A 24,124-nucleotide genomic window follows, 5' to 3' on the forward strand; every position below is an offset into this window, starting at 1 on the left:
AGGAGGCCCCGTGAAGCTCTGGGGTGTCCCGCACCCCGAATCCTCAGCAGCCCCGTGAAGCTCTGGGGTGTCCCGCACCCCGAATCCGCAGGAGGCCCCGTGAAGCTCTGGGGTGTCCCGCACCCCGAATCCGCAGGAGGCCCTGTGAAGCTCTGGGGTGTCCCGCACCCCAAATCCTCAGCAGCCCCGTGAAGCTCTGGGGTGTCCCGCACCCCGAATCCGCAGGAGACCCGTGAAGCTCTGGGGTGTCCCACACCCCGAATCCGCAGGAGGCCCCGTGAAGCTCTGGGGTGTCCCGCACCCCGAATCCTCAGCAGCCCCGTGAAGCTCTGGGGTGTCCCGCACCCCGAATCCACAGGAGGCCTCGTGAAGCTCTGGGGTGTCCCACACCCCGAATCTGCAGGAGGCCCCGTGAAGCTCTGGGGTGTCCCGCACCCCGAATCCGCAGGAGGCCCCGTGAAGCTCTGGGGGTGGGTCCCCCATGGCTCCCCGGAGGAGAGCCGCAGGTAACTTGTTAGCGTTCAACATCTTGTTCTGGTGGACCTTTAAGGGCTCTTTAAGTTTTAGAATTTTTTTAAACTAGAACACCGTTGTTGACCAGACGAAAACTACTGTCATGACTGGATACATATGCTATTGGGGAATCCACCTGGATTCCTGAGAATCCCCCATAATGCTTTTCTCCAGCTCTAACTTACTGAGATCGCTTCCCGCCTTCCCAAGGCTTTGATAACAGAATGGGCAATGATATGGAATTTTAAAATAGCATGATTAGGTTCTTTAATATTAGAAGGAATATTGGGGAAATTTAAATGGGCTCTATCCTCACTGCCCAGATAGCACTGTTTACATTAAAAAGAAACTGTCCGTAGTAAATGGCTAGAAGGCTCCATTAAACAACTTTCAACTGAACATTAAATGAAATCCAACCCATTGTTCATGATTGTCAAACCAGAAAAAAAGTTGCTTATATGTTTCCACACCTATAGATACATTGTATCCATGGGGGTTAAACAGTCCACTTATACTACAAATAGATACATTGTATCCATGGGGGTTAAACAGTCCACTTATACTACAAATAGATACATTGTATCCATGGGGGTTAAACAGTTCACTGACACGTGACACGGGGCCACCTCCTGGTTCCCCGATTCTGGGTCCCATTTACTCTGTCATCTGTGAAACTGACCACATCTCTTCTGTTTTATTGTGTCTCCTCCAGGAGATGCTGATGGTTACAACAAACATGGTTTTTATGAGACACTTTTGATGGTTAATAGGAAGATATGTAATTTGTAAATTAGGATTTCAAAATCCTCACTTTGTTTTTCCGGCCAGCTTAGTAACTTTTGAAGCATTGCCTAACCTTCTTTTTCTGTGCACAGGACGGGGCAACAACGGGTTACACCTGTCCGTATGGAAAGCGATACAGCAGCTAAACAGACAGGAGACCAGATAAGCCGTCTCGCTCATTCCCACGGGCTCGCAGTCTGGGGAGAGCGGCGAGGGCCGGGCCAGCTGGTTCTGTGCACGCCTGGGACCGATTTCCAGAGACGGGGTAACCCGTCCATCTGCGTCCAGACGCCTCTGAGGCTGGGCCCTGGGTGTTTCCCTTTCGGCCTCCGTCACGGCAGAAGGTAAATGAGGAACGAGCGGCAGGCGACATCCGCCGAAGCCCTTCCGGAGGAGCCGGCACGGCCACAGCGCAGCCGGGTGCCTCCGGCCCCTTTAAGTCTCTCTTTGGAGTGAGGACCCGAGACCCGCTGCAGCGGCCGCGTGGGCTCGGATGGTCCAGCGAGACCACGGTTCCCGCCCCGTCCCCACGGGGCAGAGCTGAGGGCTGAGGGCTGAGGGCTGAAGCTTCCTGTGAGCGCACAGGTGTGAACGGCCTCCGGACGCATCGGGGAGAAGCAGGAACGTTCCCGTGGCCAATGCTCCGGGAGCGGCTTGGGACCCGAGCTGGGAAGAGGGTGTTTCCGGATCGGGCTTCCCCGAGTGTTGCTGAACCAAGCATCTCGGCACCCTGTGGCCCTCACGGGGGAGCGTAAGCCACGAACCCAGGTTCTAGCTGCAAGGGAGGCTGGGAAAATGGGCACCTGGTCCTTGGAGCTTACATGGTGGGAGAGGGCCTCTGGCCTTCAGATGAGCGATTCCTCAAACTTGTAAGGAAAGGGCCAGATCCCGGCGACGGGTGTTTTCCACGGACCCGCCCGTCTCCCCTGCACGGCCCGTCTCCCCTGCACGGCCCGTCTCCCTGACGCCACGGCCCGTCTCCCTGACGCCACGGCCCGTCTCCCTGATGCCACGGCCCGTCTCCCTGACGCCACGGCCTGTCTCCCCTGCACGGCCCGTCTCCCCTGCACGGCCCGTCTCCCTGACTCCACGGCCTGTCTCCCCTGCACGGCCTGTCTCCCTGACGCCACGGCCTGTCTCCCCTGCACGGCCCGTCTCCCTGACGCCACGGCCTGTCTCCCCTGACGCCACGGCCCGTCTCCCTGACTCCACGGCCTGTCTCCCCTGCACGGCCCGTCTCCCCTGCACGGCCCGTCTCCCTGACTCCACGGCCTGTCTCCCCTGCACGGCCTGTCTCCCTGACTCCACGGCCCGTCTCCCCTGCACGGCCCGTCTCCCTGACACCACGGCCTGTCTCCCTGACTCCACGGCCTGTCTCCCCTGCACGGCCCGTCTCCCTGACGCCACGGCCCGTCTCCCTGACTCCACGGCCTGTCTCCCCTGCACGGCCTGTCTCCCTGACACCACGGCCTGTCTCCCTGACGCCACGGCCCGTCTCCCTGACGCCACGGCCCGTCTCCCTGACGCCACGGCCTGTCTCCCTGACTCCACGGCCTGTCTCCCCTGCACGGCCCGTCTCCCCTGCACGGCCCGTCTCCCTGACTCCACGGCCTGTCTCCCTGACTCCACGGCCTGTCTCCCTGACACCACGGCCTGTCTCCCTGACGCCACGGCCCGTCTCCCTGACGCCACGGCCCGTCTCCCCTGCGCGCACGCTCCTCTGCTCCGCGGTCAGCCGGCGGCTGGAGGGCAGAGGCCTGGGAGCCGCGCTCTGGCAGCTCCCTGTTTCCCCGCCGGAACAGATGCCACGCCGCCATGTTCTTCATGGGAATCCAAGCCCTGCGCTCTGGCAGAAAGTCCCAACTATTTTTGGAAGTTGGAAAAAAATGCAGAGAATCTGGCTCACTGTGGGCCGTGTACAGTAACGTTATTTTTGTGTATCTGGGACAGCGCATGGCCGTGTTTATTTCTGATTGGCTCCTGGGGACACGAGGCGGTGGCTGAGAGGCAGGGGCAGGAGAGGCGCTGGCAGCTGCAATCCCTCCCGTTGGGCCTGGCCGTGCCCTCCCCCCATGTCCCCCCTCCCCCCCCCGGGCCCCCCACAGGAGCCCTCTCCGGGAGCGAGCGCCTGAGGGTCCCTCCTGCCCGCCCGCCCTCCCGGGTCTCGCTCCCTCGGTTCCAGCCAGCGTCCCCCCAGGCCCGGCAGCGGGAAGCGGGCGCCGTGCCTGAGTTGTCCACCTGTCACCCCATCACGGGGTGCTGAGCAGGGTCCTCGGAGCCTGGGTCTCTTCACCTGGAAACAACGCCCTGGATTAGCACCCTAACAGGCGCTCGCCGCGGTCAGAAGCCGGAGGAACGGCTCTGAGAAGAGGGACTGGCGTCGAAACAAAAACTCCGGACGGGGCTGTGCGGTGGGCCGGTCCAGCGGCACAGGGAGGCCTCGAGGACACGGGCTCTGTCCTCCTGGGCTGGGGTCCTGGGTCTGCTGTCCATCCCGCTGGCTGTCCGTCACACTGGCTGTCCATCCCGCTGGCTGTCCGTCCCAGTGGCTGTCCATCCCGCTGGCTGTCCATCCCAGTGGCTGTCCGTCCTGCTGGCTGTCGGTCCCGCTGGCTGTCCGTCCCGCTGGCTGTCCGTCCTGCTGGCTGTCCGTCCCTCTGGCTGTCCGTCCCGCTGGCTGTCCGTCCCTCTGGCTGTCCGTCCCGCTGGCTGTCCGTCCCTCTGGCTGTCCGTCCCGCGGCCACGATGGTTGCTGTCCTTTCAGGCGCCAAGGACATCAGGCCAACGAGGAGGAGGGGCTTCCCTGCGTGCCTGGTTGTCGGGGAGCGGGTCCCTCCAAGGAGACCCCACCCGGCGACGCCTCCTTATTCCCACGCCCAGGCCCGAAGGGAGTGGCAGAAGCGCCACCGGGCTCAGCTCTGTCACCTCCTCGGCCTCGGCTCCTCCCACGGAGGCTGGGGCCTCGCCACGCTCTGCCAGGGAGCGGCCCGTCGCCGTGGGGACCCTTCCTCCTCTGGATCCGGAGACGTCCGGGGGACACAGCGCCCTGAGCTCCTGCTTCCGCCGAACTCCCGCTCTTCGTGCTTTGCATCCTCTTCACACGCCGTGTCAGGAGCGGCCCCCACACCTCTCTCGTCGGGGTGCCGGAGCCGGGGTGTCGGGGTGCTGGAGCCGGGGTGCCAGAGCCGGGGTGTCGGGGTGCCGGAGCCGGGGTGCCGGAGCCGGGGTGCCGGAGCCGGGGTGTCGGGGTGCCAGATCCGGGGTGCTGGAGTCAGGGTGCCGGAGTTGGGGTGCTGGAGTCGGGGTGCCGGAGCTGGGGAGTCAGGGTGCCGGAGCCGGGGTGCCGGAGCTGGGGAGTCAGGGTGTCGGAGCCGGGGTGCCTCGCGCAGCCTCCTTGCAATTCTCCCAGCGGCTTCCCTCGGTCCACGGGCTCCTTCCCGGCCACAGGCCGGCCTCGGGCGTGTTGTGGGTTCGGCGCCAGCCACCACACCAGGCGAGTCGGGACCTTCTCGCGGGGGTGGGGGTGGGGGGTCTGCCTTCCAGGTGGGAAAAGGCAGCACCTGAGACGCGTCACAGGCTGAGCAGTAGCGTGTGAGCCGGGGTTCCTTGGCAGCGGGGCCCCCGCATTGAGTGGCCCCACACCTAAGGGGAGGAATCGATGGGTCGCCCTCTATTCCGAGGCCTTCCTTCTCGTTGGCGGTGTTCTTCTTCCTTGTCCTGGAACGTTCTAGAGGAGGGAGGGGAGACGGCCGAGCGCGGAGACCGGCGAACACGCAGGGAGGAAGCACCGTCCGCAGAACCGAAGCCGAGGACGCCTGAAAGCACGGGTCAGCGTCCGGGCCCGATGCCACCGCCCGCGGGGTGACCCGAGGGAAACGGGGGGCCTCCCCTGGAGCTCAGTGCCCGGCTCGGCGGGTCTGACCCTCAGGGGCTCAGAGCAGAGTCCTGGGGGGAGGGCAGGCGTGGGCCGACCCAGCTACTCGGCTCCGTCACAGCCTCCGCCACTTTGGCCCTGAACACACTGCACTCGGCTGCTGGGAGGACCGGCCGAGGAGCAGGGCGGATCAGGGAGGACCAGCTGAGGAGCAGGGAGGATCAGGGAGGACCAGCTGAGGATCAGGGAGGACCGGCCGAGGAGCAGGGAGGATCAGGGAGGACCAGCTGAGGATCAGGGAGGATCAGGGAGGACTGGCCGAGGAGCAGGGAGGATCAGGGAGGACTGGCCGAGGAGCAGGGAGGATCAGGGAGGATCAGGGAGGACCGGCCGAGGAGCGGGGAGGATCAGGGAGGATCAGGGAGGACCGGCCGAGGAGCAGGGAGGATCAGGGAGGACCGGCCGAGGATCAGGGAGGACCAGCTGAGGAGCAGGGAGGATCAGGGAGGACCGGCCGAGGATCAGGGAGGATCAGGGAGGACCAGCCGAGGATCAGGGAGGACCAGCTGAGGAGCAGGGAGGATCAGGGAGGACCAGCTGAGGAGCAGGGAGGATCAGGGAGGACCGGCCGAGGATCAGGGAGGATCAGGGAGGACCAGCCGAGGATCAGGGAGGACCAGCTGAGGAGCAGGGAGGATCAGGGAGGACCAGCTGAGGAGCAGGGAGGATCAGGGAGGACCGGCCGAGGATCAGGGAGGACCAGCTGAGGAGCAGGGAGGATCAGGGAGGACCAGCTGAGGAGCAGGGAGGATCAGGGAGGACCGGCCGAGGATCAGGGAGGACCAGCTGAGGAGCAGGGAGGACTGGTCGAGGATCAGGGAGGACCAGCTGAGGAGCAGGGAGGACCGGCCGAAGATCAGGAAGGATCAGGGAGGACTGGCCGAGGCTGCGCCTCAGACACTCAGCTGCTCAGGACCCTTCCCGGCGCGGCCCCGAGAGGTGCCAGGTGACGGCTGACTGGCAGGTGCGGCTCGCGGCTACACGCCCAGACCCCGTGTCCCGGCATCGTGTGGGCAAATGCTGAGTTGAGACGTAGCGCCTGTCTGCCCCACGCGCCAGCAGGGGGTTCGGGCTGATGGAAACGCTCCCGAGGCTCCATGTCCAATCGCGGACGGAAGGAGCGAGCCGGCCCGGGCTGCGGCGGCCGGCGGGTGCGGGTGTGGGCGCGGGTGCCGACTGCGGCCTCGTCAGCGGGGGCCGAGCGCAGCCAGCTCACTCCTCCTCCCCAGCGCGTTCGTCTCCATTGTCAGTCTTTCCCCCAACGTACGCGGCCCCGGGCGCCCGGCCCTCCCGCCCTGGAAACAGTCCCCCATCCTCCCAGGCAGCAGGACACGCTTCCTTCTCACGTGACAGGGCGTGCTCTCCGGGATGGACCACATGTTAGGACACAAAACAAGTCTCAACAAACTTCAGAAGATGGCAATCTGCAGCGTATGTGTTAATATCTATTCCCAACGGAGATGCGTCTTTAAAGCGGGCTTTTGAGATCCTCTGAGATATCGAACGTGATTAAAATCGGTGAAGAGTTTGCCTGGCGGGGTGGCTCCCGAGTTGAGCGTTGACCTAAGAAGCAGGAGGTCGTGGTTGGATTCCCGGTCAGGGCACAGGCTGGGGTTGCGGGCTCCATCCCCAGTGTGGGGCGTGCAGGAGACAGCCGATCCATGACTCTCATCATGGATGTTCCTCTCTCTCTCCCTCTCCCTTCCTCTCTGAAACCAATAAAATATATTTAAAGAAAAAGGATGAAGCGTTCGCGTCCGTGGTGTGACCCCGCGGAACCCAGTGTTTTCTCACCTTGAAGTAAGTTGCCGTCCAGCTTCCACGCGCATCCATGTGCCAGAACACAGCGCGGGCCCCCCCCCCGCCCCCCGTCACCCCAAAGCAGGGCCCGTGAGTGTCCCACCACCTGGGGCACGTCCCACGCCCAGCGGCTCCTGCTTAACCTGGGGGAGCCGCCCTGTGCTCCCCGACAGCCCGCAGACGCCCCGCCCACTGTCCCCGCCGGCAACAACGCGGAGGGAGTCACAGTCACACGTTCACTTCCTCGATGGGGAATGAAGGTTCTCTGTAGAGTTGTCTGTGGTCAGAGGGGGGTCAGGCAGTGGGCCCGGGAGCCAAGGCCGGCCCCATGCCAGCAGGCGGTTGTCGGCTTCGCTAACGTGGCCAAAGCGCTTCGTGTAACTCCTGGCGGGTGGAGTGCTGTCACTGCAGACTGAGGTGCAAAGCCTGCGTGAGTCAAAGCTTTGCAGCAGGAGCTGGCGACCAGCGCGTGAACGCGTTATAAACGATGTTTCGCTCGCAGAGGAGAGTCTGGTATCGTTCCAGCATCTGAGGTCCCCTCGGACCCCAGCCTAACCTCTAAACGTCCTCGTGTTCCCCAGCTGACGGGCTTGCCCTGAAAACCCTTTGCAAAGGGTGAGGTGTGAGCCAACACAGAACCACGGCTCACCAGACACGCTTTCTGGAAGATCCACGGTTCGTAGTCACGCGTTACTTCCATTCACAGGGGGGTTCTCTGTAATGTGTTATGTTAAGAAGGAGACATGCCTGTTCTGACATGTAGGCAACAATATGGGCGTGAAAGCGGAAGTTCCCCCGCCCGTGCCCACGCAGGCCAGCGGGGAGCCCTGGCGGCCGCTCCCTGAGGTGCCCGGGCAGGACCAGCCCCCCCCCTCCCCCGCCCCGGCCCAGGGCCTCTGCCGTGGGTCAGACTTCCATAAAACGTTGGCCCTAAACTAGGTGTTACATGTGCTCCGGTCCAGCTCCTTCCTGCGAAAAGGGAGACGCGGAGGCAGGCGGGGGAGCGACTGCTGTTTCCTGGGAAAAGGACCGCGGGCTTTCCCATCATCCCGTCCTGAGGGAGCGCAGGAGGCCGTCCCGGCTGCTGGGGTCCAAGGTGAGGGCCGTCCCTCCAGGAAGGAGCCACAAAGGCTGTTTGTGACAGACGTCCGAGCGGGCGCCCTGGGAGCGCGGAGCTGGGCGGACCGAGGCTCCGGGCGGACGCGCCGTCTCACCGTCACCCGTCCGCATGGGGCCCTGGCGCAGCCCCTCCGAGGCTGACGCCGAGGGGAGCGTGGCGTCCACACGAGCATCTGAAGCAAAAATCGAAATGCAACTGACAGCGACTCACGTGCAATCAAAACCAAGAAGGGCCCTCGGGGCTCGGACCAAAGGGCCCGAGGTGGGTTCTGGTCAAGGGCATGTACCTGGGTGACAGGCTCGATCCCGGCCCCAGGTTGGGGTGTGCCCCGGAGGCAACCCATCGATGAGTCTCTCTCACATCGAAGTTTCTCTCTGTCTCCCCCTCCTTCCACTCTCTCTAAAAATCAGTGGGAAGGTGCCCTCGGGCGAGGATTAACAACAAAAATCAGTAAGGGGTCGGAGGCCTTACGTGCGTTAGTGCCTCAGCTGGGGCAGATAGGGAGCCGCAGAGCTTCCCGGCTCGCAGGACTGCACCGAGCTCGTCTCGTGGGGATGTTAGAGACGCACCTCAAGCCTTCATATGTGAAGTTTTATCTATGTGTATAAAAGTCTAAGTGGCTGAACAAGCCGTCGCTATGACGCACACTGACCACTAGGGCACAGACGCTCAACGCAGGAGCTGCCCTAGGGTTCAGTGCACTGCCACAGCCGGCCTTCCCCGGCTGGCCAACCTCCTATGGTCCCTCCCCGCTGGCCCCTGGGCTGTGATGGGGAACCGGGCTTGGGTGGTGGCAGACGCAGCACCTTTCCTGGGGGGGGGGGGCGGGGGGCCAAGGGACGGCTTCCTCCTCAGGGCAGGCAGCCAACCTCCCATGCCCCGTCCCTCCCCTGGCCAGCAGGCCCCGATCAGTCCACTGCCCACCTGCCACGGTGGCTGCGTGGCAGTAAGGGAAGGAGCGGGGGGGGGGGGGGGAGGCAGGGAACCGTGTAGTGGTGGGGTGCCGACAACGGCAGCATCAGTGTCTGGCGTCTGTTCCTTCCGCACCTGGGTCAGGACCTTAGCTTCCTCTCCAGCCTGGCCCCGAACAGCCCTGATTGCTGGCCAGGCCCAGGGACCCCAACCATGCACAAATTTCATGCACCAGGCCTCTAGTTTATTACAATAAAACTCTTTAAAATAGTAAAAGTTTTGTAAAAATATCATTGGGTGTGATTTGCATATTTAGGACAACTGAGTCTTAAATGCGTAATTTCAACTCCTCGTGTGGCTAACTAACCTGTGACAAGGTATTTTCAGTGTGGGGTGAGCTCATGTTTGCAGGGCACATCCTACGTGCCAAGCACTTAACCTAATTTCGACTTTATGTTGCTGCCAGTCTCCGCCCTAGCCTGAGTTCCCCTGGCAGCAGGCCTTGTGAAGGGTTCCAGGGTGGAGTGGACGTGGGAGGTGAAGGAGAGGCCGGCAGAGACGGAGGGAGTGAGACAGCTGACAGGGGCGCATGTCCAAGCCGGCCACCACTGTGGGGACCTGGAGTTAATCCCGCGGGGAAATCCAGAAACCACTGTAGAACACACGCCTGAGTCACCCCAGCCCACGGGTGTAAACACTCCACCGCGGCCAAGCGTCTTCCTCTGGAAACCATTCCTGCTGAGACCTCATCCGTCACTTCTTCCTGGGCCCGTCCGTCTTTTTAACTGGCCACGTGCACGACTCCTCTCCTCCACCGCCTGGCGGGTGCAGGAGTCGGACCAGTGGGTCCTAAAGGGAGAGAACCCAGCAAGGTCACAATTCAAAGACAATGCCCTGACCGGTTTGGTTCAGTGGATAGAGCAGCCGTGGGCAAACTACGGCCCGCGGGCCGGATCCGGCTGTTCTATCCGGTTCTCTTGCTCTCCCCTCCGCTCCTTTACTTTGAATTTATATTCGTTCACACAAACACTCCATCCATGCTTTTGTTCCGGCCCTCCGGTCCAGTTTAAGAACCCATGGTGGCCCTCGAGTCAGAAAGTTTGCCCATCCCTGGGATAGAGCGTCGGCCTGCGGACTGAAGGGTCCCAGGTTCGATTCCGGTCAAGGGCATGTACCTTGGTTGCGGGCACATCCCCAGTAGGGGGTGTGCAGGAGGCAGCTGATCAATGTCTCTCTCTCATCGATGTTTCTAACTCTCTATCCCTCTCCCTTCCTCTCTGTAAAAAATCAATAAAATATATTAATAAAAAAAAAAAAAACAAAGACAGTCACTGACGGTTGCAGAAGGCCTGGGGAACACGTATGCCGTTTCTAATTTTTTTTTTTGCCAAAAATGATCGTCATGATTAAGCTACAAAAATCCAACGGAAGAAGAATATCTCACCAGACATCAAAAACCAGCACCCAACACGCTCGGGCAAAGAACTCGAAGCCTCGGTGCGCGCAGGGAGGCAAGCGGGACCTTCCTGCTGGACACATCCGACATTCATGAGTCACAGTCGTCTTTTAAATACAAAACCCCAGTGCAAATGCATGCCGCATGCGTAGGTGGCTGGTTCATGAACGGGATGCATGTATGTTTGCATGTACAGGGCAGGGCAAAAGTGGGTTTATGAACCGCATCCAGCACAGCCAGGGGTGAACCTGAGGAGGGGGAGGCGGTGAAGGATTGAAGAAGACAGACAAGAGAATACAGTTGGGGCCGGGTGGGTCACTGCGCCTGGATGAGGACACGGTGACCCAGCCTGTAAGCCGAAGCTTTATTTTACGGTCAGATCACACAAAGACAAGGGCAAGATGTTTACAATGTTCTTGCGAGTTTCAAATCTGCTTCTTTCCTGCTGTTGCCGTTCTCTGAACTCTATGCACCCCCCCGCAGCCCACATCCCTCAGCTACCTAGGACTGCGGGGTTGGACGATAAGGTCAGCTTACAACCATCACCTTTTGGCTATAATTGTGCTGGGAGGGCTTTGCCCTCCAAGCTGGGACTTGTATGTGGCTTTGCCACAAGTCAGTCCGAAGCTTGATCCTGTCCGAACGCGGAAGCCACTCTCCACAGGCTTATACTTGTTCGTAAGGAAATCTACATGAATTAATAAATAATAACACAAGAATAAACCGTTTTGTGTACTCAACACCGTAAGCCTACCTTTGCCCCACCCTGTATATCTTAAATATTTTCTTTAATTTAAAATACAGATAACAAGGTTTGGTTTTGTGGTTCGGGCATTTTCATCCTGTGTAGGGCTGGAGTGTGTGTGGGTTCACTAAGCAGAGTCCCATATCTCTTTCTTATAAATACCATTGGCTATAATTTCCACATCTAGTTTCATTTATTTTTTAAATATATTTTTAGTGATTTCAGAGAGGAAGGGAGAGGGCGAGAGAGATGGAAGCATCGATCATGAGAGAGACTCACGGATCGGCCGCCTCCTGCACGCCCCACCCTGGGGATCGAGCCCACCACCCCAGCACGTGCCCTGACCAGGAATCGAACTGTGACCTCTGGGTTCATAGGTTGATGCTCAACCACGGAGCGCTCTGGCTGGGCCACATCTAGTTTCTTTAAATCAAAGTGGAACGATTCTTGTAAAGGAAGTCCTTGTACACTTCAATGCGTTTTTCTCAGTCTTTTCCAATCATCGTTCCCACAACTGATTCGACAGACTTTCCCCGAGGATCCTGTCCATTGGTCTTGGAAAGCACTTACCTTAGTTCTCATTGCAGCACCTTTCTTTTTGCACTCACACGCTCATGTGTTAATAATTCAATAATCCATTTAATAGAATTTAATTAAATCCCCTGAGGACAGTATCACAGGTGTCACCAGGTTTGGGGACGAGTATGGCGGATTCTCCTGGGGCCCGTAGCTCCCCCGGTGGGAGGACAGGTGAGCAGGTGCCGTGGGCGTGGGCACCCTCTGTCCCGGGAATGGCGGGTGTGTTACTGATGAGGCAGCTAAGCAGAAACTGGTTAAGAAACTTTCTACTATCGTGTCACCTCTAGTGTCCTTGTTGGGGACCCATTATCCCATAGACGACAAGATGTCCCGACTCTGAACGTCTGGAAACACCTGGGAAATCGGTGCAAAGAACAGGAAGAAGCCAAGTGCCAGCCCCAACTCCCCTGGCGTGTTCCAGAATATTCATGTCCGGCCTGAGAGAGTAAGATTCACTCTTACCCTGTGTTTGCCCTCCACCTAGATCACAGAGGCGTGCACACACACACACACACACACACACACACACACACACACCCGATGGATCTGAACTGTCACTTCGCTCGATAAACGCCCACTGATACAACTATCTCTAGAAGGGAATGTTTTATCTACGCAATTCCGTAAGGACGGAAAACAACATCCTCGGAGGAGACGCAAGCACCTTGCATGTGCTTAGTAGGCGCTTCCTCGGCGACATCTGTGCACGTGAGGAGATGCAGCAGCGGACACGGGTCCTCCGCGTGAGCCGCGTGGGCACGCAGGGCGCCTGGGCGGCTCCCAGAAGCGCTACGTGGAGGCAGTGATCTGGGAAACTAGTGCCAAGGTCACCGAGGTCACAGCGTCGGACACCATCGCAACGTGACACCATCGAAACGCGGGTCAGAGAGGGTGGACGCGAAGGTCCGGGAGCCTGCAGACACACGTCTCCGTGATGTCGTCAAAGAAGTCAATGGCCTGGCTGGTGTGGCTCAGCGGGTAGGGCGTCTGCCTGCCACTGAAGGGTCCTGGGTTTGACTGCGGTCACGGGCACATGCCAGGGCTGTGGGCTTGATCGCCAGTCAGGGGGCGGGCATGCAGGAGGCAGCCGATCGGGGATTCTCTGCTATCATTGATGTTTCTCTCTCTCGCTCCCCTTCCCTTCCTCCCTGAAATCAATAAAAATCTATTTTTTAAAAAAAGAAATCAGTGCAGGCGGCTGGACACATGCCGCTGGGAAGGACACAGAGCAGGAGCCACAGCTCCAGGCCCGGCTGAGAGGAGCGGGGAGCAGCCCGAGAGCCGATTTCCCTACGGGCCAATTTCCCTACAGGCGGATTCCCTGGCTGCAGAGGAAGAACACCCATCCGTCAAGCGTGTCCTTCATTTTTCTCTCTTAGATTTTTCTAGATGCATAAGGACAACCCAAATATTTGCATAAAAGATTTACGGAGAGAATGACTCCAAGCCCCAGACACCGGGCAGAAGGGCAGCGCTGAGCCAGATCCCCGCGGAGCTGTGGACGGAGGTCCGGGAACCTGCCGGTGGGCGCTGCCACGGACACCTCAGGAGGAAGAGGCCTGTCTCTGCGGGAGCCCCTTCTCCTGTCGCTGCTCGGGGCCCAGTCCAGAACTGTGCGAGGCCCGAGGCACGCGTCCTCTCTCAGTCGCAGGTGCCTGCGCACGCGCACATGGGAGGTTCTCCCACGGAAACAGGAAAGAGCGGGGGATCGGTTTCCAGTCGGGGTTTGGGGGCGTGGCCGTCCGGGGAGACCTGGGCATAACTGCCTTCGGTGTGGGGGACACACGTGGCCACCACTGGAAAGCGCGTCATTACGGCCCGCACGCGGACGTAAAGCTTTTAACAGATTTATCTGACCTTTCAGAACGCGTCCCGCTGGATTAACCACCTAAAGGGCCAGCTGCAGGTGTTGGGGAGACTCAGACAGGAAGCTGAAATGGAAGCAGGGCGGTTAGAACCCCCGGGGGACCCCGTCCCCCTCGGTAACATTCACGCCCGGAGGGCCTGTCGCTCTTCCAACTCCAAGAAGTCAGGGCGGCGCTGCACTCAGTTCGGACTCCTAGGCGGCGCCGCCCCCAGCTCAGGGGGGACCCCGCCCCCGCCCCCGCCCCCGCCGGGTTTCGCGGGAGTCCGGGAGCGGGGCCCCCGGTGGGTGAGGGTGGCGGGAGGTTTCCCGTAGCCAATGCGGCGCTGGGGGGGAGGACAGGAAACAGGAACGCGACGCAGCGGCTCCACGCGCCCCAAGAAGGTCGAAAACCATGAACCTGTCAAGGTGGGAGCTCACCGCCCGGCACCTGCGCGCCCCTCCCCCAGGGGCTGGCGGATGGCCCGCGGGGCGGGGCGGGGCGCGGGGACGTGGCGGTCGGGGCGGGGGCCGGGGGGCGGGGCAGACCTGGCCGAGGGCGCCCGGAGCCCCTCCCGCCTCGCCCCTCCCCCGACGCCGCGGCGCCGTGCGCACCGGGGCAGGTGTCTCTCCCGCCGGCGCGGGTCGGGTCCCAGAGTCGCGGCCGCAGCTGGGAACGCAGGTCCCGGGCCGAGAAGTCTATTTGCAGCACCAGGCGGGGGGAGGGGCGGGCGGAGGACTCGGAGCTTTAAAAACAAACACGCATTTCTTTGGTCCGCGGCAGGTCGGCGGGACGGCGGGTCCCGTCTGGGGGGGGGGGGGGGGTTTGGTCCGCGCGGGTTCCCCGACGCCCAGGGCGGACGGCAAAGGTGAACACGTCGCCGGCGTCCCCCGCGCACCGCACACCGGGTCCGAGCGCAGTCTCGTCGCGGGGGCGGCCGGACCATCCGGCGGCGGCGCGCACGGCGTCCCCTCCACCTGCGCGCTCCCCCCGCCCCCCTGACCCCGGGTCCCCGCCCCCGACCCCAGCGTCCCGGTCCTGAGCCCTTGTCCCCCGCCCCCCAGCGCACGTGCGTCTCCTCCACCTCCAGACCGTTCCCCGAACCCCGATGTCCCCGGCCCCCCAACCCTGTCCCCGCCCCCCGCGCGCGCGGCGTCCCCCCACCTGCGACCCGTTCCCCCGCCCCGGTGTCCCCGCCCCACCCCGGAGCCCCGCCCTCGCGCGCCTGCGTCCCGGCCGGGGCCGCGCTCCCCCCGCGGCTGCGCAGAAGGCCTAGGCCCCGCCGCCCCGGCCCCGCCCCGCGCCCCGCCCTCCGCCTGGCGGACGCGGCCGCGACAGAAAATGGCGGCGGCGGCGGGGACTCGCGCGTCGTCGTCGGGACTGGCGGGCGCGGAGGCGGGCGGAGGGTCCCTGCAGGCGGGCGGGGCGCGGGGCGCGGACTGGCGGCGGCGGCAGCTGCGCAAGGTGCGGAGCGTGGAGCTGGACCCGCCGCCGGCCCCGTCCCCGCCCCGGTCCCCGTCCCCGGCGCCCGAGCCCGCGGGCGGCAGCGCTGCGCAGCCCGTGCCCGAGCCGCCGCCCCCCGGAGCCGCCAGCCGCGCCGGCGCCCACGCCCCGGAGCCGGGGGACCGCGGCGACCCGAGCGCCGCAGGGACCGAGCCCGCGGAGCCGCCGCCTGCTGCCGCCGGGTGAGCCGCGGGCGGGACGGGACGGGACGGGGCGCGGGGCGGGGACGGGGCGCTGGGACGCGGGGCTGCGCGCCCTCCGGGTCCGGATCCGTGATTGTTCGCGGCCGAGTGACAGGCGTGCGCGGGGGGCCCCGGGGACCCCCTCCCGGCGCTGTCCCGGGGGCGCAGGGGCAGCGGGAGGCCCGCGACCGGGACCGGCGAGACCTGGGCGGACACGGGCCCGGCCTCGGGGACGCCTGTCACGGCCGCGGGACCGGCCCTGGTTCTGGACGCGGGCGCCGGCTGCTCCCGGGGACGAGACTGCACCACGAGGACCGCGGCGACTTGGTTGGCCGTTTGCGCGCCTGGCGCAGGGCCGCGTGTGTCCGCCTTTCCGGGTCCCGGCGGCGACTTTCCCCGCAGCCGCCCCGCGAGGCTGGGACCCCGGGCCGGGCAGGGAGCTCGCACCCGCGGGTCTCCCCGGGCGCATTTCTGTGCACCCTTTTATGTGCAAGGACCTTCCTCTCCGTGGGACAGGGTCACCCGCGCCCCAAGGTCTCCGCGGCGTGTGCACCGCACCGTCCGGGGCGTTTGCAGCCGCTGGAAGCGTCCCCGTGGCGGCCGCCCCTCCCCGAGCAGCTCTGACCTTACCGGAGTGTTTCCGAGACCGCACGGGGCAAGCTTTGGTTTCGGTTAACTTGCGAAGTGATTTGTCACTTCTTTAAAACTTGATGATTTAAAACCACCGTGTTTTACTTGGAGGTTGTCCACGCGCGCGCGCGCACGGATCCCGACCCCAAAAACATGGTCACCCTGCGCCGCGCGCCGAGGGAAGGGCACCGGCCGGCGCTTCCTGCCCGCGCTGGGGCGGCCTCGCCGAGCGTGTGCCCCGCGCTCCCCGCGCCCTGCACATGGGCGGGACGTCGCGAGAGTAATTCTGAAAGCAGCTGGCTGCCCGTGAGCTCCAGACGAAAACACGGAACCCCAAATCTGGTCATTTCACCTGCCCTCGGGAGACCACTGTTTGTGGATACGGCCACATTCCGCCAGTGTCCGCATCTGGTGTGAACGAGCTGCGGGGACGAGCCTTGGTGCAGGCTCCGCGCAGAGCGGGGACTAACGCGGGGCGGACGGATCCGGGGTGAGGGAGACGGATCCGGGGTGAGGGAGCGTCCCTGTGTGCTTTTTGCATCGGTAACTCAGGTCTTCCCTCTTTGTTTACGGAGCATTCTCACGGCAAAGTAAGGGAAATAATGGGCTTATCAGCATGATCATTTTTTACGGATGAATTTCACTAGCCAGAATGCTAGTTTGTTCACCCCAAATGTCATACGTGAAGACTTAATTTATGGTAAAAGATTTATTCTCCAGCTTTTGAAATGCTGTGACTCCCCCCCCCCCCTCATCCCCAATTTCCTTGTCAAGAGGGTTAAAATTCATTTGAATCTGTTGGTATAAACACTTTCATTGTAAGCCGTTCAGTAAAATCTCATTTGAGCTCTGCATTTTAATTTTCTTGACAATAGTTACATTCATAGTTCCGGGAGGAAAACCCAACGCTTTGGAACTGCTCTTACGTTGCAGTCGTAGCCCGGGCCTGGGACCCTCCTGCCTGGAGAGAGTTCTGTGGCATTTTATTCCAGAGTTCCCTTCCGTGGTTAACCTTTGGATGTAGAAATCGAACGTGTAGAACGTGCATCTGTGAAGTATAAATGGCACAAATAATACTCGTATTAAAAATAGAAGGTTCCGGTCTGCCCCTGGTCCTCGGGGTCGCCGCTGAAGTCAGTGAAGGCTTTGTGCCTGTAAGTGGCGCCCAAGGGTTTGGAATTTTTCCTTATTTTGCAGAATTCGGGGCTTTTTCTTCCCCGGGCACTGTCTTTGGAGAAAAATTACAGTGTTGCTCCCCAGCGAGCAGGCCATTGTGCGTTTGGTGGATATAATTACTCCATCCTATTTTTGTAACAAAAAGGCCTGGCTATCAGTTTGCTGGCCCGATGAGCGAACGAGGTGTCTGCGCTTGTAACTGTTGGTTTTTGTTTAAAACTGAAGCTGTTTCGTAGGCTGCTTCCTACCTCCTGGCACTCAGCTTTCACTTCCTGTTAGACGCTGAGAGGGTAAAAATACAACGTAGTGATTTTTAAATTTTTTTTTTTTTTACTAAAGGAGGCATAGAAACATTATTACCTAAAAATAAAAATTAATTACGTTGGTGATCTTATAAGATAATAGAGGCAGTTACGTAAGTGAGGCTTCCATGGAGGTGTGTGTTCTGTAGCTCTGAAGGGTCTCCGAGGTCCGTTTTGAACCAGGGAGGGAATTAATGCGTTCTTCGGAGACTAACCTTATTAAATATGGTTCTGAAAGGGAAATAGGAGAGCGGCGTTGGTGCCAGCTCCCGTTTCCCTTCCCCATCTGATGCTGGCGAGCGGACTGGTTCACCAGCATTCCTCCATGCACTGCACTTGGCCGGGCCAGAGAGCGGGAAGCAGCCCTCTCGGCAGACAGGCCTCCGGCTCCCGGCTCCCGGCTCCTCGAGCAGAGGGGCAGGTCTCAGACACGTCCGACCTGTGACCTGTGACCTGTGGCGTGAAGGTTGCCACATAGGGAAAGAGGCGGGGCCTTGGCCTCCGGCCGAGCAGGGCCAGCTGCAGCTTGCCTGGCATCGGAGGGCCTGCTGGCCCAGCTTCCAGGAGAATGACGGGGTGGCCAGGCAGTTCCCGGGACGGGTCCCCCGAGGGGAGAACGGGGCGCTCCGTGCTCAGAGTGAGAAAGCGCAGCCTTGGCATGTTGCCGCCCGTTCCGGGTGAGAGGCGTTTGGCTGTGGCGGCGGCGTGGGAAAGTGACCGCCTGGAGCCGCGGCCGCCCCTCACCTGGGACGCTCCGCTGGTGCCGCCGACCCGGTCTGTCGGGGGCTCGGTGTTGTCCCAGTCCTGGCCGCCTCCCACCCTAAGCCCAGGTGCGAATGGGAAGGCTGTGGGAGGAAATGGACCGGGGTGAACCGCGTTCTTTCAGGAATACTTTAAGGTCGTGGAAACGGGAGCGAGGACCGGGAAGGGGCTGAAAGCAAGGGGCCCCTCCGGGGGCAAGAAGCGGGTGTGGCTGCGGCTGAAGCACGGCAGGGAGCAGGGGCGGTCTGGTGCCGTTTCCGTGGTCGCCTTCCCCGTGTCGCCATCACCGCTGCATCTGATTTCACTTCTGAGGCGGGAACCCGTGTGCGAGCCATCCTCACCCTCACACAACCCGACGAGCTGGCCCCGCTCACGTCCTGACTGCACGGACCCCTTCTCCGCTGCCTCCGTTTCTTTTTCGAATTAATGACCAGACCAGCGTGCCTTTAAGGCGGGAGCGGTCCGAAACAAGCTGGCAGGTGTCTCTGCAGGCCAGTGCCTGCCCGCTCGCTCGCTCCCTCCGCAGCCCGCCGTGCGCAGTGCCGCCCGCCCTCCCCACCGCCTGGCGGGCGCAGAGTCGGTGAGTGCCTGGAGGTGTCTCAGTCCTGCTGCATTTCATCCTTCGTGGGAGACGCGGACGTGGGAGACGCGGACGTGGGAGACGCGGACGTGGGAGACGCGGACGTGCCTCCCTCGCCTCAGTGACCTCATGGAGAGAACGTTCCCTGGGCCGGGCCGGGCCGGGCTGCCCCGGGGTCCGCGTCAGACCATTCGCCAGCATTTAGCCTCTGCGAGGCCACGGGCTGCGGGAGGGAGGGAGAGCGAGCACAGACCATCCTGTTGGTAGATGGCTGGGTGGACAGGTGTTAACATGCAACCCCACGTTCAGTGTGGTGACACAGGGGACCCCAGGTTACACACGTGTGCTCGGGATCTCACCCGCATGGCCCACACGGTGCCCCTCTGACTTCTGGGGGCCCGGGGTCCCCCAGGTTAGTTGTGGAGGGGCCCTGAGCATTGTTCCTCTGCCTCCGCTTGGTCACCTGCCGTGGGCCCTGCCTCTCGCCTCCCGTGTTCCTGGGACGCGGGTCAGAGGCTTCATTTCCACAGGATGGAAGAGGCGGTCTCGGTCCCAGGTTATTTCCAACCACTCCTGCCTGTGCTCTTAGATCCACAGGGAGAAAAAGTAAAAACGGGGCCTGGGGAGCGAGAAGCTCAGCGCCTGCCTTCGCAGGCTTTAAATCTGTCTCTCCTGCCAGAAACCAGCGCTGCTCGTTGAGAACAACAGGAGCTCCAGGCGTGGGCACAGCGGGTGGCCCGGCGGGTGGCCATGGGGCTGGGGCTGCTGGGATGGAGGAGCTGTCCTGGGGCCTGAGCACCAGCCGCGTTGAGATGTGGAGTCAGGAGCTGTGAGGTTCTCGGGGCCCCGCGAGTGCCTTTTCCTGAAAGGGCTGTGCCACCTGGGAATTGCTCACGGGACCCCAGGCCTCTGGGAGGCGGGCGCGGGTGCGGTGTGGGGTATGCGGCGAGGGAGGGAGGGTGCTGGGAGGTGGCGGAGGCTTCACTCCTGACCGATGTGATGGCCGCCGTCAGTGCCCGAGCGGTCCTTTAACTGCCGTAGCATCGTACCCCGCCCGGCGACTCTCGGCGTCCTCGCTGTCCTCACGGACGCCGGCTGGGGTCTGGCCCCGGGAGCAGTACCAGGTGCCCCTTTAAAATGGCTGGATCCGAAGGTGAGAGTGACCGCCGGCGTGGGTCTGTGTGCGTCTGCTCGGGCGCGCTCCAGGCGAGGCCGGTTCTCGGGAGCCGTGGTGCTGCCTGGGTGTCGGCACTTGCCGTCTGACACGTGGGAGTGGGTAAGGGGGGCTGATGGGTGTAAAGGAGAACTTCATCCTTCAGTCGCTACGTGTGGCCGGAGCCGTGCCCCAGCTGTCAGGTGCTGGGAGGCCGCGGCTCTGCTGCTGGAAAGCGTCCGGCGTCTGGGCTGACGGCCGGCCTCCCGCTCTGTGACCCCGACCATCCTTCCCGGGCCCCGTCGTCCTCTCGGGCGAGAACGTGAGAAGGTGGGGTCCCAGGCTTCGTCGGCTCCTCGGCCCCCATCCGCTCTCCGTGTTACGTAGCCAAAGTGACCGTTTACAAGAGTAAACCTGGTTATAACGGTTTTCCTCTGGAAAATGAAGTTAGTTTTTAAAAGTTAGCAAATGGAATAATTTTACTTCAGAACGTCCCAGTGTTTCACCGGAAAAGCCCAGAGAAGCGGTGACGTGCCTGTGGAGTCCCCGTGGCCTGGCCCCCGCTGGCCCCAGGCTCCCACCACACTCGCCCCCGCTCCCACACCACTCGCTTTCGGGCCCTCCAACTCAGCCACACCGCCTGCCCCGGGCCTTGGCACGCCCAGTCCCCAGCCAGCTCTCGTCATCCCGATCTCAGCTCACCGTGTGACTTCCATGTTACCTCACGCTTTTCCCAGACTCTGGGGGCCTGAGGGGCGGCGCCCGTGGGTGGGTGGGACCAGGGTCTGGCGGGAGGCCTGGCTCAGCAGCACTGGGCAAATGCCTGCTGACTGAGTGGGGGAGGTGCTGGCATCCGGGCCGGTGCACCGGTCTGTTCACCCCTTCGGTCCGCGCCAGCGGGGGCCTCGCTGAGGAGTTACCCGGCAAAGCCTAGGCAGTGGGCGCTTCCCGATTCCTGCGGGTAGACCCGGGAGGGCCTGGCTGTTAGCCACGCCGGTGCCTCTCGCGAGGGCGGATGTCACGGCCGGGCGTGGAGGGACAGCCACCCTGTAGGGCGGAGAGGACTGCTCTGCGTGTGATTCTGCACTTCCCCGGGAGCTGCGTGTGTGTGTGAGCGTGTGTATGCATGTGTGTACATGTGTGCATGCGTGTGTGTGCCCATACACACGAATAGGCACCAGAAGGAGCTGTGCATTAGTGTGACGGTTCCTTCTGTCAAGTCCTCAGAACGTCTTGCAAACTTCAGACCGCGTTTAGGATCTTGTCCGGATCACTGCTTTACCCCAAATGTATTACCTTGTTCCTGACGGTCGTTCTCCTTGGGACAAGTTCAAGTTCACATTGGCATTAACGCAAGGATTTTCGCTCTGCCGGCGTGGCTCGGGGGTTGAGTGTCGACCTATGAACCAGGAAATCAGGGTTCGATTCCCGGTCAGGGCACATGCCCGGACTGCAGGTTCGATCCCCAGTGTGGGGCGTGCAGGAGGCAGCCGATCCATGATCCTCTCTCATCATGGATGTGTCTGTCCCTTCCTCTCTGATGTCAGTAAAAACACATCTTTTTTAAAAAGCGAGGATGTGCTGGGCAAGCACGGCGTGAGGTTCCGAGGACCTAGAGGTGCCCGGAGCCCAGGCGCTGGAGTGACTGAGCCTGCGGCCCTCCCCTCCGCGCGGGGGAGGGAGCCCTGGCCGCCAGGGGCTGCAGCCGGACCCGGCTCTGAGGTTCTGAGTTTACACTTGGACCGGGGCTCCCGGGCGCGCAGCCTCGCCGACACCTCCGTAGGGCCGTGTTCTTGCAGCCTGAGAAGGGCAAGGCCCTGAGAGCCGGGAGAGGGGACGTGCTCCCTGCAGCAGGGGGCCACCTGGCGTCGGCCCGGAGCTCACACACCTGCCCCGCCTCCGGGCTGTGCGTGTCCACATCGCAGCACTTGCCGGCCCTGCCTCGTGGGCGTCCGGTTCCTGTGGGTAAACGAGAGATCCATGTGCGTGCGGTGTCTTTAATGGCGACCGAGGCCCGTCCCAGGGTTGTCCCGTGTCTCCAGCCGGTGAGCTGAGCCGGAAAGCTGGCAGCCGAGAAAGTGTTTTACTCCTCGAGGAGCCAACGCCTGGCTGGCCTGCAGGAGCGGGTGTGTGGCCTGGCGGACACGCGTGGGAGCCCGTGGGAACTCCACCCATCGGTGCCGCGCGTCAGAACCGCCTCGCGGGTTGTTGGGGCGGGAAGGTGTGTTCGGTCCGTTGGCACATGCTCTGCGGCTTCTTCAGGAGCTTAGTAATCGGCCACCACCAGTACGCTGACTTCTGGTGGGACGGGGCGGGGCGTCAGGCAGCGCAGGGCAGCGTTGCACCGAGCGTGAATCCCTGCGGGTTCTGGTTTAATCAGAGGCTCCTTGCGAAAGCATTTCATGTCTTCACGCGCTGAAGTGATGTTTTGAGACAAACGGTTCGCATTCCTTCCCTTTTTGTTCTCTCCTTCAGAGTAATTGGCTACATCTGTTACTTACTTTCTGGATTCCTGCTGGTGTTCTTAAGTTCTCCGCGGGCAGTAACTCGAATGACTCCCCGTGAGCCGTAGGTTGTGAGGATGCGCTGGATTGCTGCAGACGTCAGTGTAGCTGGAAAGGCGGGAGCGTTTCCGTCTAAGTTTCCTTGGAATTTTGAGAATGTGTCCCGGTTACTCTGGCTCGACGCGCCCCCATGGCGTTACACAACGTCCCCGTGTGCGTGGGACTCAGAATTCACAGGATAGAACGTCCTCACAGAATGGTCGCCCGGTCCTGAGACACAGAAGTTACCTTCAAAATGTGTGTCGTCGTCACCGCACGAAGGGGGTCCCGTGCGGCCTCGGGAAGCTGCCGTGTCTCAGCAGCCTTGGTGGCGGTGCGAGTGTTGGGCGTGGCATGTCCTCTTCCCGGCTGCGTAGTAGTCCGCTGTGCGGCCGGCTCGTGAACCGGTTTCCTGGTTTTAGACATTTGTGTTGTTTGCTTCTCGGCTTCAGGGACTACCATTGCGTGTCCGTCCTGTGAAACATTCAGGAGTGGGATTGCTGAGTCACAGGACATGCGTCCGAGACGGGGTCACATGGCCGTGGCCCTGGGAAGCGCCGGCTGGGTCACGTCTGCTCTGGCGTGGGGCCGCGTGGGAGGGGCCGGCCCAGCTCCCTGGCGGCGAAGGCTGGCTCCATCCCGCTGCTTCCCAGGTTTGGGCATCGCCGCCTCGTCCTTCCGCCTCCGAGCGCGTTCGCTTCCCGTTCGCTTCCCGCGCTGATGGCTGGCGCCCTGCGTGTTAGAAGCTTCGCTCCGACTTCCTTGCGGCTGGTTTTCTCCGCGGCTGTGGTACGGCTTTGGGGTTTCGAGGATGGGGTCCTCTTTCATTTTCTCTCTTAGGTCTCAGAGACCCGCCTCCTAGTGAGGGGCAGAGACTTGCTTGGTCCCCTCACCGCCCTCGGTCACCCTCACCCCATCACTCCCCAACTCCCCCTTCTTTTCCTCCAGGAGCTTCAGTGGGGCTCCTCTCTGGAATAGGTGTGGGCCCCGCTGTGCGGGGGGGGCCTGCTCCTTGGGCTGACATTCAGAGCTGCGGCCTCGGGCAGTGTTTGGTGCCCAGCCGAGTGCTGTCGTTGGAATAGCCCCAGGCCGCCTCACTCCGGCCACGGGCGGAGGCCCAGGGCGCTGGCCGCTGACCGGCTGTGGGAAAAAGCACTTCAGGTGTGAGGTTTCTGATCTCTTCCGTCCGCCCTGGGCCCAGCGTCAGAGCCACCATCACTGCAGACCGGGCAGAGGTCCAGCCCCCGAGGGCGCTGCGAGGGGGCGGGGTCCCCGGGGAGGCCTGTGAAGGTGGCAGGCAGGGGTCCGTGATGCCCGGGCACAGGGCCGCCCGGCGGAGGCAGTTTCCGTTTCCGGGGAGGGAGGGGAGCTGGGCCTGCCGGCCTGAGGAATGCCGGGAGGTCAGCAGGTGACAGGCCCGGCAGTTTCGTGGCCTGGGGCGGGGGCGTGGCCAGGGCCGGGGACCTGGCGGAGGCTCCGCGGTGGAGCACAGGGGGCAGGCGGCCTGACCTCCTGGGTCGGCTCCGGGCTCAGGCGGCTGCACTGGCCAGCCCCCAGGTGTCCCCTGGGGACAGAAGAAAGCCTTTGTCGCCTGTCAGGTAACCACA

General features: G+C 62.2%; 1 protein-coding gene across 3 annotated transcripts in view; it reads left to right on the top strand.

Moving 5' to 3' along the window:
- Positions 1-15,027: 15,027 nt before the first annotated feature.
- Positions 15,028-24,124, top strand: part of MAP3K1 (mitogen-activated protein kinase kinase kinase 1) — a gene marked incomplete at its 5' end in the record, with an annotated part of 45,050 nt that continues 35,953 nt past the window's right edge. For 2 of the 3 annotated variants that reach the window (XR_013961258.1, XM_080681428.1), the window contains one exon: positions 15,028-15,371. Coding sequence is in view for 1 of the 3 variants with exons in the window: in XM_080681428.1 (XP_080537554.1) it covers positions 15,028-15,371 (344 nt within the window). The remainder of the gene's footprint in view (positions 15,372-24,124) is intronic. The other variant, XM_080681429.1, reaches the window with a different exon arrangement.

This window comes from Plecotus auritus (assembly GCF_963455305.1).
Source record: "Plecotus auritus genome assembly, chromosome: 7".
Lineage (NCBI taxonomy): Eukaryota > Metazoa > Chordata > Mammalia > Chiroptera > Vespertilionidae > Plecotus > Plecotus auritus.